The sequence below is a fragment of the Paramormyrops kingsleyae genome, chromosome 2, assembly GCF_048594095.1.
Source record: "Paramormyrops kingsleyae isolate MSU_618 chromosome 2, PKINGS_0.4, whole genome shotgun sequence".
NCBI lineage: Eukaryota > Metazoa > Chordata > Actinopteri > Osteoglossiformes > Mormyridae > Paramormyrops > Paramormyrops kingsleyae.
Window position 1 is genome coordinate 20209090 of NC_132798.1, and position 17167 is coordinate 20226256.

Below are 17167 nucleotides of genomic sequence, written 5' to 3' on the forward strand. Positions count from 1 at the left end.
CCATTAAGGAGAGAACCAGCATGGTGATATTGAAAAAACGTTTTGTGTTACTGCTGCTTAACCTCAGCGTTATCTGGCTAAGCAAGGAATCAGGCTTTGTGATACAGGCCAGAAGTTCCAGCACAAAGTAAACAAAGATGACCTCTCCACTGAAAACAAGATGAATTAACCTCTAATGCAGTCCGCATTATTCATCAGTACATCTCCTGGCCCCGGTACAGCTACAGTATAGTCTGTGGTTCTGTTAGAACATTCAAGAGTGATTTCCACCTGTAGCCTCTCCCCCCATCTCACTCCATCATTCCCCGGCAGTGGTGATTTCACCCGTGGGATCGGCGGCTTTGAGCTTGTCTCATTTTTGCTGCGGTTCCCCTCCTACTCTGTCCACTTAGCATAGCCGTTATGCTAACGGACAACCGTGTAGTCAAACAGCCCCTCATCATGTATCTCAACCAGTTCAGCCTCCTGTTGACAGGTGATATAACAAAAGAGCCCTACTTTCAAATGGCAAGGACTGGCCAGCTCATCCTGTAGTGGGGTTTTAGCATGCAGGGCGCCGCTCTGCTGGTCCATTAGCCTATTTTCCCTTATTATACTCCCACGTGTATAATCTCACTTTTGTCCACGTTGGCCAGCCTCTGAATGTAAATGACTCACTCAGGATAGGTCGACGGTGGACAGTCCTTTTTGTTTGTCTAACGGAAATGCAGCACTTTCACAATCTGTAGCTTACCAGGTGACTTTACCATGATGTTTGGGTACCGTAGACATTTTTTCACAGCTCAAAGTCGCATCAGAGTGCCTCTTCATGAATCACTAGATCATTGGAAGATAGGAGGCTGATTTTTCTCTTGGGAGATCATTATCGAAGCTGACACGGTGAGGATGTCCTCTCTGTTTGCCAATCTTCCCACAGTGCAATGGGGCTGCCTCTGTTTTGTTTTGATCATAGCTAATGTCTCTACAGTGCTTCTTTCGGTTCTTCCTTGTGTGCCCACATACGACAAACGTTTCATTTGCTGCCTGACTCTTTATTAGTGCTGATACTCTGCAATGGCCATAGTTCTCCTGTCTGATCCATTTAAGTGTACTGTGAAACTCAGAGAGGAGTGACCAAAGACATTCTGTACGCCTGTAGAATGCTCAAAGACATTTTCTTGCTTTTCTTTAAATTTCCCCAACAACTAGAACAGCTTCTTCTTTTCATTCATTTTCAGGAGATCCAATATGGCTGTATGTGTTATCCAAGCATTCTTTTTTTAAATTTCAAACTGTATTTGGGCCTCACAGGCAGTGAGGACCCTTCCAGTGTTTCAGTACTGAAACCGGGCCACAGAACAGCATCACATAAGGCAGCATCAACAGCCTGTAAATGCAGGCACAGCAGGACCCGTGTTCTGCAGCACAGGCGATTTTCTTCCTTAAATTCCCCCGAGTGTCGGATTTTAGGACTTGCATCTGAAAGAGTCTGAAAGGTCAAGTGGTTTCAGCCTTAGCAGATCTGTTTAAGCTGTTTAATTCAGTAATCACTTTTTTTTTAAGCCTAGAGCACAGAAAGTGCCATAAAAACATGAAAGATTTTCTTTGATACTCTCAGAAGTGATAGTCTCAGAACAGCCCAGTCTAAAGAAACCAGGTGTAAATTTGCACAGGCTAAGCATACAGTGTTGCCACGACACCTGGATAAATGATAAATGATGATGGACTAATGATTTTCAAAACACACAAAGGAACAGAAAATTGGAACGTTGTTTCTCACCATTTAAGAACTGTTACCATATGCGAGACTGAAGAGAAAGTCCCGTAACCAAATTTCTTTTAATATCGTTCATTTCAAACTCGACTAATTAAAAAGCATTTGTTGTACAGATATTTATGATAGAACAGTGAATCTGCTTTGAACGGTTACCTTTTAAGACTGCATTCGGGGGGGGGGGGGGGGGGGGGGGGGGCGTCAGCTGGACGCCTCACAGTGTACACCAGAGTTATTCAAATCACGGTCCTCGAGGTCCGAGCACTGCTGGTTTTCCAGCCTTCCTTTACCTGTCAGTCAGGTGTGAAGCCTCTGACCAATCAGAATCAGTAATTATTAAATTAACTACCTGGGACTAACTGAAAACAAGGCCTGGATTTGGAATCGAGGTCCAGATTTGAAGAACCCAGGTGTGCACAGTGTACTGCTTCAGTTACCTGCATGGGCGAGCCCGTGATCTGTGGTGCTCTCTCTCCTGATGCCCCCCGCACTGTTGACTACTCTCTTGAGGGCCAAAAGAATGAGAATCCGGCTATGCATTATTATGCTGATCCCTATACACCTTTAGCTAAGCACCCATAGCTAAGCACCCTTAGCTACACTCCGTTAGCTAAGCACCCTTAGCTACACTCCGTTAGCTAAGCACCCTTAGCTACACTCCGTTAGCTAAGCACCCTTAGCTACACTCCGTTAGCTAAGCACCCTTAGCTACACTCCGTTAGCTAAGCACCCTTACCTGTACTCCATTAGCTAAGCACCCTTAGCTATGCTCCTTTAGCTATGCTCCCATAGCTACACACTCTTAGCTCAGCACCCTTAGCTACGCTCCCTTAGTTATGCTCCCTTAGTTACATACTCTTAGCTAAACACCCTTAGCTATGCTCCCTTAGCTGCACACTTTTAGCTAAGCATCCTTAGCTAAGCATCCTTAACTACACTCCCTTAGCTATGCTCCTTTAGCTACACACTGTTAGCTAAGCATCCTTAGCTACGGTCCCTTGGTCAGACTCTCCACTCAGTATGCATTCCTGATTCTCGGACCCAAGATGGACTCCCCATTCTCAGGCTTGCCTTCGCACGTTTTGGGGGGCCGGACAGCCCCAGGGACCCCACCGGTCCCTGAGTGAATGCAATCGGCGCGCGGCCCTGCATGTTAATGCGCTAAAAAAAGGCAAAGCTAGCCGAACGGTGACATTTGCTTAATCCTAATCCATAAAATGTATCTGTGGAGCCCTTTCTCCGTCCGCTGATTACATTCTGCAGCATGCGCTGGGCTGCCTGGCCTGTAAAAGAGAGCGCCTTTGCAAAAACGGCTCTTTGTCTGCTGTCCAGTAGCTCTATAGTGTTTTCATAATGCCAGGAGAGCAGGCTCGGGAAAGAGCCCTAAACCCATGCCGTGCCTTTAGCGCATTGAGGACTCGTTTGACGGTTACCCGAGCGGTGACACCTATCGGGCCGGGCCGGGCAGGACGGGAGGGCCGGCAGCCAACAGCTCAGAGCCACCTTCTTTGAGGGGAGGCTTTGATGGCTACAGCCAGTCCTTCTCGCAGCTGGTCTCCGAGCACCACACTGAGCCCCCGGCAACAGGCACCCCTTTGTCAGAGTGGACTGAGAGGGGGTGGGGTGGCAGGGGGTGGGGGGCTTGATTTTGATGGCGGCCTCGTGTTGGAGACCCTAAAGGATATGGGGGGGGGGTCGTTGGCAATAAGTGAGACCGGCTCCTAATGAGCACTGACAGCTCCGCGGGATGAGTAGGTCCTGGCTCCCTCCCCCTCACCCCCACTCCCTCCCTCCTCTTGGCCACAGGCACCCGCCTCCCTCGCCAGCACAGCAGCAGTAGTAGTCCGAACGGAATGAGCTTGACGTGTGTCCACAGTGACTGGGCCCAGCCTTCCTGTGAGACCCGTCATCCGGGAAGGTGTCGGGTTCGGGTAGCTGCTCTCGCCCCGACTGGGATTGCCGCTCCTTTTATGGCAAAGTCGGCGCTGTAGCACAGTGATTCATTTAGCAATGCTCTGAATTATGCGATTTTAATACCTGCCCTGACCACTCTACCCCCCTCTGGAACTACTATGCCAGGTCATCAATAAATCTGTCTTTTTCCAGGACATATTTTAATTTTATTACAGGACAGCTTCGAAGTGGCCAAGGTCTCAAATAACCCTGACTTCTACTGGTAAACTTCCTTCATTTTAGTCACAATCCTTTATACCCTGATTGACGTTGATGTACCTGATGTTAAACTGCAAGATTTCTTAAAATAATTTAATTTGTGTCAAATCCTACGATGATTTGTGGCCATTTAGCTTATAGGTTCAGTTTTTTTTTTTTAAATTATCCCGAATCCCATTTCTTAGTCTTACGAAGAAGCTATGTGACCCCCCTCCCTTATTTTATAGGTTTCCCCAGGACACCTCCCCCAGCAAAACCAGTTTTATTCAGCATTTTATCCCCTAGTGCAGAAGACACATTACATTACACACATACACCAGCTCTCCGTGGGTTTTGTGGGCCCTGTGCCTGGTGCCTTGTGGGTCACAAGGTCATGGCGTGTGGAATTCCTTCATGACATCACCCACCCCAAACAGCACCTCAGAAGACCTAGTAGGTACCTTCAGGCCCCACCCTGCTAGTTCGGATTACCCACCTAGATCAGGGCTGACAGTCCAAGAGACTTTAACCTTTTTATAAATAAGGCTGTTAGTTTCAGAAGCAATAGTGGAAGATTTCATCTTGCTGAAGCCCTGTAAATATTAACGCTGTCCAGGGATATCTTGGAAGTGCTGCACATCTGTAAAATGGTATCCCACAGAAGTCATCTCCTGGTGTGCACGTTTTAAAATATACATTTGTGTAAATGCATAACAAGGCACATAGTGTGATGTTTCCCACAAACCACATGACAGCCTGTCTATGCATGTGTGTAGACTCATGTTCTTTTGTCCTCCAGAGGCTGAGCCAGAGGTCGATCACCTTTTTGTGAAAGACATCACTCCGGACAGCTTCCACGTCTTCTGGACCACCAACAAGAACATCTTCGACAGATTTATCATTAGAATTCGGGATTCTGAAGGAGTCCAGGAGATGCAGGAGTTGACCGCTTCGGGCAGTGAAAGTAGCAAAGTGCTGAGCGGCCTTGCTGAAGGGACAGAGTACAGAATCGAGATCTACGGGGAGATTCTGGGATGGCGTTCCCAGCCTGTCACCAGTGAAGCTCAAACAGGTATTTTGTCCCACCAGTTTTCTTCATTTCAGTTTCATGTTTTACTGTCACATGAGTGATCTGAGGAGCACTGTGAAATTGTAATGGCATGGTTGTAGGGGAGGGAATAAGTGCAACAATGGGACAAATTGCAGTGCAGTACAGGATAAACAGCAGTGCAAGAATAGGACATACTATAGTGTAACAACAGGACAATCAACAGTGCAACAATAGGACAAACAGCAGTGCAGTGCAGGACAGACAGTAGTGCAACAATAGGACACACTGCACTGTAATATAGGACAGATAGCAGTGCAGTACAGGACACACTACAGTGTGATACAGGGCAAACATTAGTGCCACAATAGAACAATCAGCAGTGCAGTGCAGGACAGACAGCAGTGCAACAATAGGACAAAGAGCAGTGCAGTGCAGGACAGACAGTAGTGCAACAATAGGACACACTGCACTGTAATATAGGACAGATAGCAGTGCAGTACAGGACACACTACAGTGTGATACAGGGCAAACATTAGTGCCACAATAGGACAAACAGCAGTGCAGTGCAGGACAGACAGCAGTGCAACAATAGGACAAAGAGCAGTGCAATATAAGACAGACAGCAATGTGATACAGGACAGATTGCTGTGCAATACAGGACAAACAGCAGTGCAATGAGAGACGAGACAGTGCAAGACAAGACAGCAATATAAAAAATGACAATAAATATGAAATAAATAGATGGTGAACAGAAAATGATGTGCAAATAGCCAGAGAGGGAGTGCAGCATAGATATTTCAAATGTCAACAAAGCATAGAAAGAGTGTTTCATAGGCAGCTGTATTCCTAACATTGTTCAGTCTCATTGACTTTGTATGTGTCTTTTATGTCAACGGATCTGTTCCAGTTTGTCCAGGATCACCTCAGCCCTGTACTTCTTAAGTGCTTATGGAGAATGAATAGACAGATAGCCAGATTAACTGAAACTATTCCGTTTAATTTATAGTGTTAAAGTTGAAGTTTGAGGGATGCATGAGGTAGATGTCCACATATTTCAGCCTGATAACCATTTTGTGTTTTTGTTGACATAAACCGTCAACCTCTATCTAATGTTGGGGTGTCGGGTGAAAGCCAGACCTGTGTCGTTAATTTTCTCTTTTCAGCTTTCAGCCCCATCTGACGATCTGTCGTTCCCACCACCAAAATCGTGTCTTATCGGCTGCTCAGTCAGAGTTTCAGGCACACACTTTGCTACAGTTTTCGATCTGGTTGCTCTGGGAGACCGTATATCCCCTTTGTGGTGCCGAAACCTCCCAAAGCAGTTTATTTGATGCACCAGTTCCTGCTGGATTTTTTACCTTCCACTCATTGATCTAGGAAGACCAGTGACAGTAATTCTGTGACAGTAATTCTGTGACAGTAATTCTGTGACAGTAATTCTGTTTGTTTATCACATTCATTCTATCCCGAGTCTTGTCATGTTTCTTATTTTTTATGTTTACTCTTCAGGGATGTAGAATCTTTATGCATCTAGTTTGGGTCCAAACTGCACAGCCACTGCCCTCGCTGTGATTCGCAGCAGATTGTGCTGCAAAGCCTTCCGCCCTGGACAGCTGAAGGTGTTTCGGGTTGTTAGTTTTTAATTTGGTCTGCTAACACATGGACCGATGCCTCCTGGCAGGAGACACAATGAGCCGGAGCTCTTCCAAGGCTCTCGGGCTCATTTCATTCGCTCAGGTCATAATTTCCTATGTGTTTGTTGTTTTCTTGTTTTCGGTGGCTTGTCACCACGCTACAGGTCTCGGCACCCCTAAGGGCATCCGCTTCTCGGACGTCACCGACACCTCAGCCACCGTACACTGGACTGCGCCTCGCACCCGTGTGGACAGATTCCAGGTCACCTACGTTCCGGCCCAGGGAGGTGAGCATCTGAAACCGACCGAGAGCCCCGTGGGAGCTCCCCCCCCATGGGAGCCCCCCCTCCCATGGGAGCCCCCCCTTCCCAGGGAGATTCACAGGGAAATGCAGTCGAAAGACGCTTCAGTGAAGGTCCACGTGTACAGCAGGCCGGTGTGGTCCTCGGTTTGGATGTCCTGTCTGCACTAAAAGCCCAAAGCTTTAGTGTGGTTCGGCCTGCTGCTTTGTCCCAGCAGCATTTTCCATGGGAAGTCAAGGCACAAACAGGGCAGCCTCAGTGGTTTTCCAGTACTGCAAACGATCACATAGATTAACTACAAATCCCCTTAAAACTATACTGGTTTAAATTTCAGACCACTTGGAATATGGCAAGGAAACGCACATGAATGTATCTATCTTCATCAGAAACCATGAGGACATTCCATCTATCTGTGTTGTCTCGTTCATTTCCTTGAGATTGTCCTCAATTTATCTTTACAGTCCCCCTCCACGTGGCTAATGCTGCCATCTAGTGGTGAGGAAATATAGTGCCCATTCTTAAAAATCATCTGCTTTCAGAGAAGAGCAAATTGGAGGCATTAGTTTGCTGGTCCGTTAATGAAGGAAGAGGAAAAGGAAAGAAACACACAATTTTGTCAATGTTTCAGAGCATATTTTTGCTTTTAGAAAAAAAAAATAGACAATTATTTCATTGCCATTGTAAGCTTTACATTGCCACAGCTAATCACCATCCTTTGCAGACATGGCTACCTCATATGTGTCATAGGCTGAGAGCTCAGGTCAGTTGACGGGGGCTTACCTGTGCCTGTACCCTCCCACAGGAAGTCGAAAGGCGGTGACAGTTGATGGCACAGAGTCCCATACTGTCCTGGCCAGTCTGACGCCCGGTGTGACCTACCAGGTGACAGTTATCGCTGTGAAGGGTCAGGAGGAGAGCCAGCCAGGGACCGACTTCGTCACCACAGGTGAGTCCTTCATTCCCCACATTCATAGGGAGGCTGGACAAAATGTCACCATATAAAAATGCAGAAATTCACAATTACTAAGGTGAGTCGTGTTTTGATGCCCATCAGAAGTGTGTGTGTCTGGCTGTGAGCACTGTCTGCCTGTGAGCACTGACTGGCTGTGAGCACTGTCTGCCTGTGAGCACTGACTGGCTGTGAGCACTGTCTGCCTGTGAGCACTGTCTGCCTGTGAGCACTGACTGGCTGTGAGCACTGTCTGCCTGTGAGCACTGTCTGCCTGTGAGCACTGACTGGCTGTGAGCACTGTCTGGCTGTGAGCACTGTCTGCCTGTGAGCACTGACTGGCTGTGAGCACTGTCTGCCTGTGAGCACTGTCTGCCTGTGAGCACTGACTGGCTGTGAGCACTGTCTGCCTGTGAGCACTGTCTGCCTGTGAGCACTGTCTGCCTGTGAGCACTGTCTGCCTGTGAGCACTGACTGGCTGTGAGCACTGTCTGCCTGTGAGCACTGTCTGCCTGTGAGCACTGACTGGCTGTGAGCACTGTCTGCCTGTGAGCACTGTCTGCCTGTGAGCACTGACTGGCTGTGAGCACTGTCTGCCTGTGAGCACTGTCTGCCTGTGAGCACTGTCTGCCTGTGAGCACTGACTGGCTGTGAGCACTGTCTGCCTGTGAGCACTGTCTGCCTGTGAGCACTGTCTGGCTGTGAGCATTGTGACAAATGAGGTGTCAGAGCAACGGAAGGCAACTAAGAGACCCAAAGAGTCTGTGTCCCATTTGCAGGTGTTTTGGTCAAGGCCGTAGGTTTGGGTTCAACTATGGTAGGGAGCAAATCAGCCCCAAACCCCCCCACCCCCAAACACACACGGTACCCCCACAGTCCTGCTAGGTACATGATCCTGCCCTCCACACCCAAACGGACACCATGGGTGTTAGTCGCAAAACTACTAAATGATTCAATGTGTCTGTGACCCAGGCCCAGAAAAAACTGTATGTTGTGAGCTTCAAAAAGCTGGAATTTATGATTTATAGTTACATTTGACATATTTAGCAGATGCGATGCACATATGAGGCAACCAGCACATTGTGAACATGTGGCTGTCGACGAGTCAACTAGGCATAAGCCGGGCTGAGTGAACGTCCAGCTACGAGTGTAAGCGGCACTGGGGTTTATCAGCCTTCATAAGCCGGGCTGAGTGAACGTCCAGCTACGAGTGTAAGCGGCACTGGGGTTTATCAGCCTTCATAAGCCGGGCTGAGTGAACGTCCAGCTACGAGTGTAAGCGGCACTGGGGTTTATCAGCCTTCATAAGCCGGGCTGAGTGAACGTCCAGCTACGAGTGTAAGCGGCACTGGGGTTTATCAGCCTTCATAAGCTGTTTGTACCCAAGGCGAAGACTTTGTGGAAAATAATAATATGGCCTGATAAGTCACCCTTTGCCCCTTTTCCTTCTTCGGGAGGAGGGGGGGGGGAGTGACTACTTTTGGTGGAATGCAAAGGATGCCATCAATGCATGATGTCAGTTAGGTTGGCCGGCCTTGTGTAACAGCCAACAGATATGAGGCCATTTTACCCCATCAGGTGGGCCGGGTGTGAGCTGCAAACGGCTCCTGCGTGATTTCCACATCCTGCCGCGGAATGCTGCCACACAAATCCAGTGGTGAATTCCGTGATGAAGTTACCTCACATTAGGGTGACCATACTTTGCACTGAAAAAAAGCAGAGCAGGGGCCAGGCTGCAAAGAGAGGCATCAAAGAAATTCAAATATGCACGGGGGGATAGTGTCAACACGGAACAAAAGCAAAATCCCAGACACTTCAACCATTTTTAGGTCCCAGAAATGAGGACAGGTCCGAGAAAAAGAGGGTTTACGGTGACCCTACCTTTCATGGTCGGCCCAGTCACCAGATCTTTATGGGAAGTTTCGGAGCATATTCCACAAAGCTGATTTCACATCCTTCTTCCTTTAAAAAACTGGAGCCATTTGTTCTTTACTTAAAGCATATTGTGCTACACATGGTTTACACGTGTGCTACAACAGTGCAATATTGTGCTTCACATGGTTTACACATGTGCTACAACGGTGCACTTTGACATTTTACCTCCACAGTCAAATTACACTGTTGGTTTAATTTACACTGCACTTTTTTTCTCTGCACACTAATCCAGTCATCACTCTATTCCACATCAGTGGATCTTGTACATTGTAGCTGACATACCAGTTTCTGAGCACAGCAGCCATTTTTTTGCACATGGTACTCTGATATAATCTATGATCTATTTTTCCTAAATTTCCTTCGAGATTAATAAAGTATCATCCATCCATCCATCCATCCATCCATCTATCTATCTAATTATCTTGATAAGTCTTGCACAGTGTGCTCTCTTAATCTTGTGTGCCCTTGCGAATCTTTATCCTGCACTTCATGTTTGGCACCGGACAACAAACACTTCTGGTTTGTTCGTACATAGCGGCGACAAAGTCAGCTTGAGTGAGTGAGTTTAGTATAACGACACGCCCAGAAGGTCTGGAGCTCATGCCCCAGGGTTTGCTTCCCCCAGCTCTGGACAAGCCCAGCGGACTCACCGCCACCAACGTCACCGACACCGAGGCCCTGCTGCTGTGGCAGCCAGCGGTCGCCAACGTTGACGGCTACGTCATCACCTACAGCGCTGACACAGGTATGGGACGCGTACCGCACAAGCCATGACCTTTCTCTAAGTTATTGGTCCATTCTTGATACATTCAACCTATCTTTGAATCTTATTACTGATGTGCTGGAATTACAAACCAAAGCTACGTATTCAAGGGATCATCAGCATACCACTGAAATGCTCATAGTACTGGAACCAGCAAATGTTGGGCTATAAGGTAGATCATTCTGCTGTCTAAATTCAGAGGTGGGTAGTTATTATATATTATATTATATTATATTATATTATATTATATTATAGTCTGTATGGCACTGGCCTCCCATCTGGGGTGTACTGCTGCCCAATGCTGCCAGCTACAGACTCCAGGGACCCCCCCCACCCAGCCCTGTCCAGGATCACAATGGATATATACTTAGTTAGACATGGATGGCTGCTGTACAGTAACACTTTTAAAAAGTTTACTGGAGGTGTGTTATTGTTCTAAAAAATGTAGTATCTGTTTTGTGCCACAGGGGGGCACAGTAGAAGTTTGGTGTAAGGTCATTAACAGATGGCTGCTCTCTGCAGTTTCTCCAGTGATGGATCGTGTGTCCGGGAATGTGGTGGAGTATGAGATGACCTCTCTAAACCCTGCCACACACTACACCGTCAAGGTGTATGCCTACAGAGATGCTCACAAGAGTGCTGCCACGACCACAGAATTCACCACGGGTGAGCTTCCTGCCGGACCAGAGGCAAATGCAGAATCTGCCAGGACACAGACAGGTTCCTATATGACCCAGAACCAGACACAGATTCCTGTAAAACCCACAATCAAACACAGGTTCCTATAAGACCCAGAACCAAACACAGGTCCCTATAAGACCCAGAATCAAACACAGGTTCCTATAAGACCCAGAACCAAACACGGGTTCCAATAAGACCCAGAATCAAACAAAACTGTCATAGCACCAGAGGAAATGATAAGTACGTACAGCACTTAGAAATCAGCTAAGATTCCTGCATAACCCAAACTCAAACCCAGCCTCCTACACACCCCATGATCAAGCAAAGTTCTTAGCAGCGAAACCCAAGGGGGCAGCAGGTAACCGGATCAGATCCATCGCGGGGGCTGTACTCTAACCAGTGTCTCCTGTCCGTCTTCGTCTCCCACCCTAGATGTGGATGCTCCCCAGGACCTGGAAGCAAACAACATCCAGACAGAGAGTGCCGTGCTGAGCTGGAGAGCCCCCCGCGCTGACATCACCGGCTACATCCTGAGCTTCGAGTCTGCTGACGGCATCATCAGGGTATGGGGAGGGCGGAACAGCAAGGCATTGGGAGGGGGGAAGGTTCTCAGCACACCTGCAAATCCGGGGAGGAAAATATCTCAAGAAATAAAAATGCTCCATTCTTCATGATGTCAGCTTATAAACAAAAAAAACCCATCAAATTAATTTGCGTGTTTGCATCTGTATACATTCTTTGTTATCTCCCTCTTTTCTTTACATTGGAGACACAGAGCTGTTTAGTCACATAATATTTTGTGAAAGCAGGGGTCAGACAGTCCCTGGAACAAATGGGGGTTAAGGGCCTCGATCTGTGGCCCAGCAGCAAAGTCACTCTGCTGATACTGGGATTTGAACTGGTGACGTTCAGGCACAGCCCCCTAACCACAACACACCTTGTTTGGGCAATTTAGCGTGCCTGCCTCTGTTGTAGTGCTGTCGTTTTAACATCTTCCGAGTCGTCACCGAGAGGGGTCACCACGCCGTTTCACTTGGACCAGTCGAGCATGATGTCACATGTAGGGTCTGTGTCACTGTCCAGGAGGTGGTGCTGAGTCCCACGGCGACCTCCTACATCATGACGTCACTCAGCGCCTCCACTGAGTACAAGGTGCGGCTGCAGGCCCTGGCCGGACCCAAGCGGAGTCGCCATGTTACCACCACCTTCACCACCAGTAAGGCTCTCTGCTGACCTCTGCCCTCTGACCTTCACAGCCAACACACCTAGGCCACTTCAGCTCTTTACAGTACCATGTATGGTGTAATTGCATGAATGAATCTGCCAGGTAATTAAGATTAACTACAACATGTAATTGTTGATGGCGCAGTGGGGAGGCTCAGTGGGGAGGCGCAGTGGGGAGGCGCAGTGGGGAGGCGCAGTGGGTAGCAGCCTCACACCTCCAGGGCTGGGGCTTGGGATTTTGCCTCCTGGTGTTGTGTGAAGAGTTTGTGGAATGTAGGTCTCCCCTTCTTCCAGTAACAGCAGACAAACTGTGATTAAGTGACACATTACCTTACATTGTAATTGCGTGTGTAGCTGGCATACTGTACCGGGACTGTAACTGCTTGTTGTTATTGTGTTTGTGTGTAGCTGGTATACTGTACAGGCATCCTAGGGACTGTTCCCAAGCCCTCCTGAATGGAGACACCACCTCTGGCTTGTACACCATCTATCTGGGTGGGAAGGAGGAACAAGCATTGCGCGTTGTCTGCGACATGACAACTGACGGGGGCGGCTGGATTGTGAGTGACACGCTAACCCCTGTGCACATGTGCTCACCCATGGCTCAGTGAGAATCCACCAGTGCTTTTTCTTGTCCTGATAAGGAACCAGGGGCTTAGGACCCTGGGCTGCAGGGGGAAGCATGTACCCCCCAATATTTAATCTGGCTTCATTCATCCCCCCAAAAACCTGACCATTGCATTTAAATTATTAACGTGTGTCCCCTACCCCCAATGTCAAACTCGCTCCTACTCTGTTGTAAGGAACATAGAGATTAAGTGCTTTGCAAATTGAAATGTCAAACGTGCCTCACTGAAGACAGAAATATTTACCACATTAGCATGGCTTACGTTTCTTCCTTAAAGACAACCCTTTAATAACCCATGTTCTCCTGCATCCTCATTCTTCCCTTTACCCATATAATCTGGCCACATGATCTTATCCATTTTTCACATCTTTGTAGGTGTTTGTCAGGCGCCAGAGTGGAAACCTAGAATTCTTCCGGAACTGGAAGAACTACACCATAGGCTTCGGAGACATGAATGATGAATTCTGGCTTGGTATGTTTTCATGTGATTTGTTACCTTGATAGTGTTATCATCATGCCTTGATAACATAGAACGTGGCCATTTTCAGGTGTGTGGTGTGAACTTCAAAGACTTGGATTGGCTGGTGGCCTCAAATATGGGCTCTGATGGGTTTATGTCCCCGAATATGGGCTCTGATTGACTTATGTCGTAAGATATGGGTTGTAACTGGCTTATGTCTCCAGATATGGACTTTGATTGGCTTACATCCTGAAATAGAGACTCTGATTGGCTTGTATCCCCAGATATCGTTCTGATTGGCTTATGCCCCCAGATGCAGCCTCTGATTGTCTGTGATCTTGTGTCCCTATAATCTTATATAAACTTTGTGAAACTCCCGATTATACTTTTATTTTTATATATATATATATATATATATATATATATATATATATATATATATATATATATAAAAATAAATGAAGCAGTCACGGAATGTGGGTGGCAGAATCTCTTCTGCTTTCTTTACCCAGGTCTAGAGAATCTGCACAAGATCACATCTGCCAGCCAGTACGAGCTGCGCGTGGACCTCCGCGACAAGGGAGAGAACGCCTACGCCCAGTACGACCGCTTCAGCGTCTCCGATCTCCGCAGCCGTTACAAGCTACACGTGGGTGGCTACAGTGGCACTGCTGGTAGGGTGGCCCTTTCTCTGTACTAATGGCTAAGGTCGGGAGAGGAGAGGCTGTCATGGCTGCCCTCTAACCTATAGGTGTCCCTTGGCCCGATTTTAATAACTTACAGTAAAAATCCATAGTATCTTTACTATAGAGCTTTTCATGACTTTGACCTGGTGCTGATCCCCCCCCCCCCCCCCCCCCAGGTGACTCAATGACCTACCACCAGGGTCGCCCCTTCTCCACCTACGACTTTGACAATGACATTGCCGTGACCAACTGCGCCCTGTCATACAAGGGCGCCTTCTGGTACAAGAACTGCCACCGCGTCAACATCATGGGACGGTACGGGGACGACAGTCACAGCAAGGTGAGTGTTACTGCCTTGGCTCTGACCGGGACCTCGCTCTGTCTAGGGAGGGCGATCTTGTTGAAGCTTCTAGTGGTCATGAAAGGACGAGTGTCTCTGGGATGTGGGCCACAATGAGGGCTTCCTGACAAGGGGGGACGCCACACCTAAAATCTCAACATATGCTTTCTCTCAGGGTGTCAACTGGTTCCACTGGAAAGGCCACGAGCACTCGATCGAGTTCGCTGAAATGAAGATCAGGCCATCCAACTTTAGGAACTTAGAGGGAAGGAGGAAAAGATCGTAAAAGGCCGCTGACGCCCTGATGCTCCGTCTCCTCCTCCATAGCCCGTCTGCTCACCTCTGCCTATGCTCAGTCTACACTCCTCCCCACCCAGGGTTACCAAAGCCACTGCAAAAAGCCCCGCCCACCTCCACTGTCATCCCTCCAATCAGGCGACTGCCTGAAAATGCCGATTCAAGCAGCATATCTCGTTCCCACTTGAGTAGGCTGGGTTCCCTCAGAGAGACACATTATGAGAAAATACAACTTTGCTAATATCACATGATGCACCGTGAACCCTCATCCTATCCCAAAAACATTTATAAATCAATTGTGAGGTATAACAGACACTTCTGATTTGACCGGAAGTGGGCAATTCAGGTCCGGAAAGTAAAAGTTCAAACCAAAATTTTATTTCAACCAACCCGCTGAGTATAAAGAGTTACAGTCACAGAGTACTCAACTACTTGGTTGAAATGAAATCTTGGTCTGGACTCTTTGGACCTGGACTAACCACCTCTGGATTTGACGGCATGTCATTTTTAATATTCCTGCTAACTCGATTGGCTGAATGCGTCGAACTTGGTTTAGCCTCAGTGCTGAAGTCCAGAATTAATCAATCCAAATTGTGCGACAAGACCTTTGACAAAACCCAATTGACTAATCATGACACAGAAGTCACAGCTGCCACACAGCTCTCTTGTTTCATGTGAGTCTTGTCCTGTCAGAGTATTTTCATTCATAAATGCACGTGGAAAAAACCCACAACAAAAGATTTTTTCCAAATGAATTGAGAGTGGGGTGTAAATGCTTCAGGGTTGGTGTTTTTTAAATTTATGAAAAAAGAGAAAAAAACAGTTTGGTGTTTTCTGTAATCCAGTGGTGCTTGTTGTGATGTTGTCGAAGAATTAGCCCCATCCTGGCTGTGCCAGTCATCACGTAATGCCAGTCATCACGTCATGCCAGTCATCCCATCATGTCAGTCATCTCATCATGCCAGTCATCTCGTCATGCCAGTCATCTCGTCATGTCAGTCGTCTATTTTGTTCTCCCTCTTAACTTACTAAAAAAAAGAAAAAGAAAACTGGACTGAAGCCAAAGCGTGTTCCAGTTTGTTTCTTCATCACACATTGTTAACCCTCCGGGAGGGCGGTACTGAGTTCTCATCTGCATCCGTCTGTGCGACCTCAGCCCTACCTCCCACCTCCATGGAAATGTAAGACAAAAGATGGCGTGCAGCCCCTAGGCGCTGCTGTGAGAGCGGCGCGTCAGGAGGCTGTCGGGCGGAACTGGGGCTAAAAGAAGTACTGAGTGACCGCCCGCTGTTATCTGACCTACTGTTTCTTCTTATTCCACACTAAACTGCAAAGAGAATTCAAGTTTACATCGCTTTGCAATTACTGTCCTTCACTTTCAAGGTATTGGCTTCAGGGCACAGAAAAAAAAAATATATATATTTCTTGTTGTATTCAACAAAATCTAACATGGGACTTCTTTTTCAAGATGCTTTATACAATGTACACAAAAACAGCGGTTAGGGGGGTTATGCTGAATGTGCAAAAAAAAAGGGCCACTTCTCCTAATGTCATAACCTGAGATGTTTTCAGATGGTAAAATCCTTAATAAAAACATATGAATGACAGCTGTATACATTTCCGCCTTTGGCAAGAAGATACAGGCTTAGACGGAACAAAGAAAGAGCTTTACGCTCTTATACAGGCATCTGTTTATATACAGGCATTGCCACTAGCTTAATCCACTGACTCTATTGAAAATCTGTGTAAATTTAGTTACAGGGCAGTTTTTGTTTCTGTGTTTTATTTGTTCCATTTTTCCTTTTTAACAGTGAAAAACAGGCATTTTCTGTAACCCACATTACAATAAAACAAACTTTGTTAAAAAATGCCGTCTGCATCTTTGACTTACCCTCTGACCCTATACAGCTACTAAAATGTGCATTTTTTTCTGTATTAGAAATTGACAGATAAAAGCAAACATTTATTTTCTCGCTTAATTAGCAAAATTTGAGTATATATTAGAAGTTTTTATTAACCAATTATGCATGCATACAAAGAAATTGGTGCAGCATGTTTGCTCTTAGTACACATAGAATTAAACAAAACACTAAAAATGAACTAAACTAAGCTAAAATAAATTAAGGGTAAATTAAGACAAATGGGTAAATTATAAAAATAAGCACAAATATTATACTTTGTGAATAAATATAGTATATATAATTGAATGTCAGATTTATTAGTAAAGTGCAAAGATTGAGATCAAGACGTATCAGGCTCATTAAACGGATTGTTGTCGTGGCAAATATAAAAAATAAATAATAAATAGCCCAT

At 46.7% G+C, this 17167-nt stretch overlaps 1 protein-coding gene across 1 annotated transcript in view; it reads left to right on the top strand.

The window, feature by feature from the left end:
* Nucleotides 1–16722, top strand: part of tncb (tenascin Cb) — a 48866-nt gene extending 32144 nt beyond the window's left edge. Inside the window, exons 12-23 of the mRNA XM_023840736.2 lie at nucleotides 4704–4976; nucleotides 6754–6876; nucleotides 7694–7837; nucleotides 10401–10520; nucleotides 11061–11204; nucleotides 11652–11782; nucleotides 12303–12435; nucleotides 12852–13003; nucleotides 13447–13543; nucleotides 14044–14205; nucleotides 14394–14557; nucleotides 14733–16722. Coding sequence (XP_023696504.2) covers nucleotides 4704–4976; nucleotides 6754–6876; nucleotides 7694–7837; nucleotides 10401–10520; nucleotides 11061–11204; nucleotides 11652–11782; nucleotides 12303–12435; nucleotides 12852–13003; nucleotides 13447–13543; nucleotides 14044–14205; nucleotides 14394–14557; nucleotides 14733–14843 — 1754 coding nt within the window. The 3' untranslated portion in view covers nucleotides 14844–16722. The remainder of the gene's footprint in view (nucleotides 1–4703; nucleotides 4977–6753; nucleotides 6877–7693; nucleotides 7838–10400; nucleotides 10521–11060; nucleotides 11205–11651; nucleotides 11783–12302; nucleotides 12436–12851; nucleotides 13004–13446; nucleotides 13544–14043; nucleotides 14206–14393; nucleotides 14558–14732) is intronic.
* Nucleotides 16723–17167: the final 445 nt, after the last annotated feature.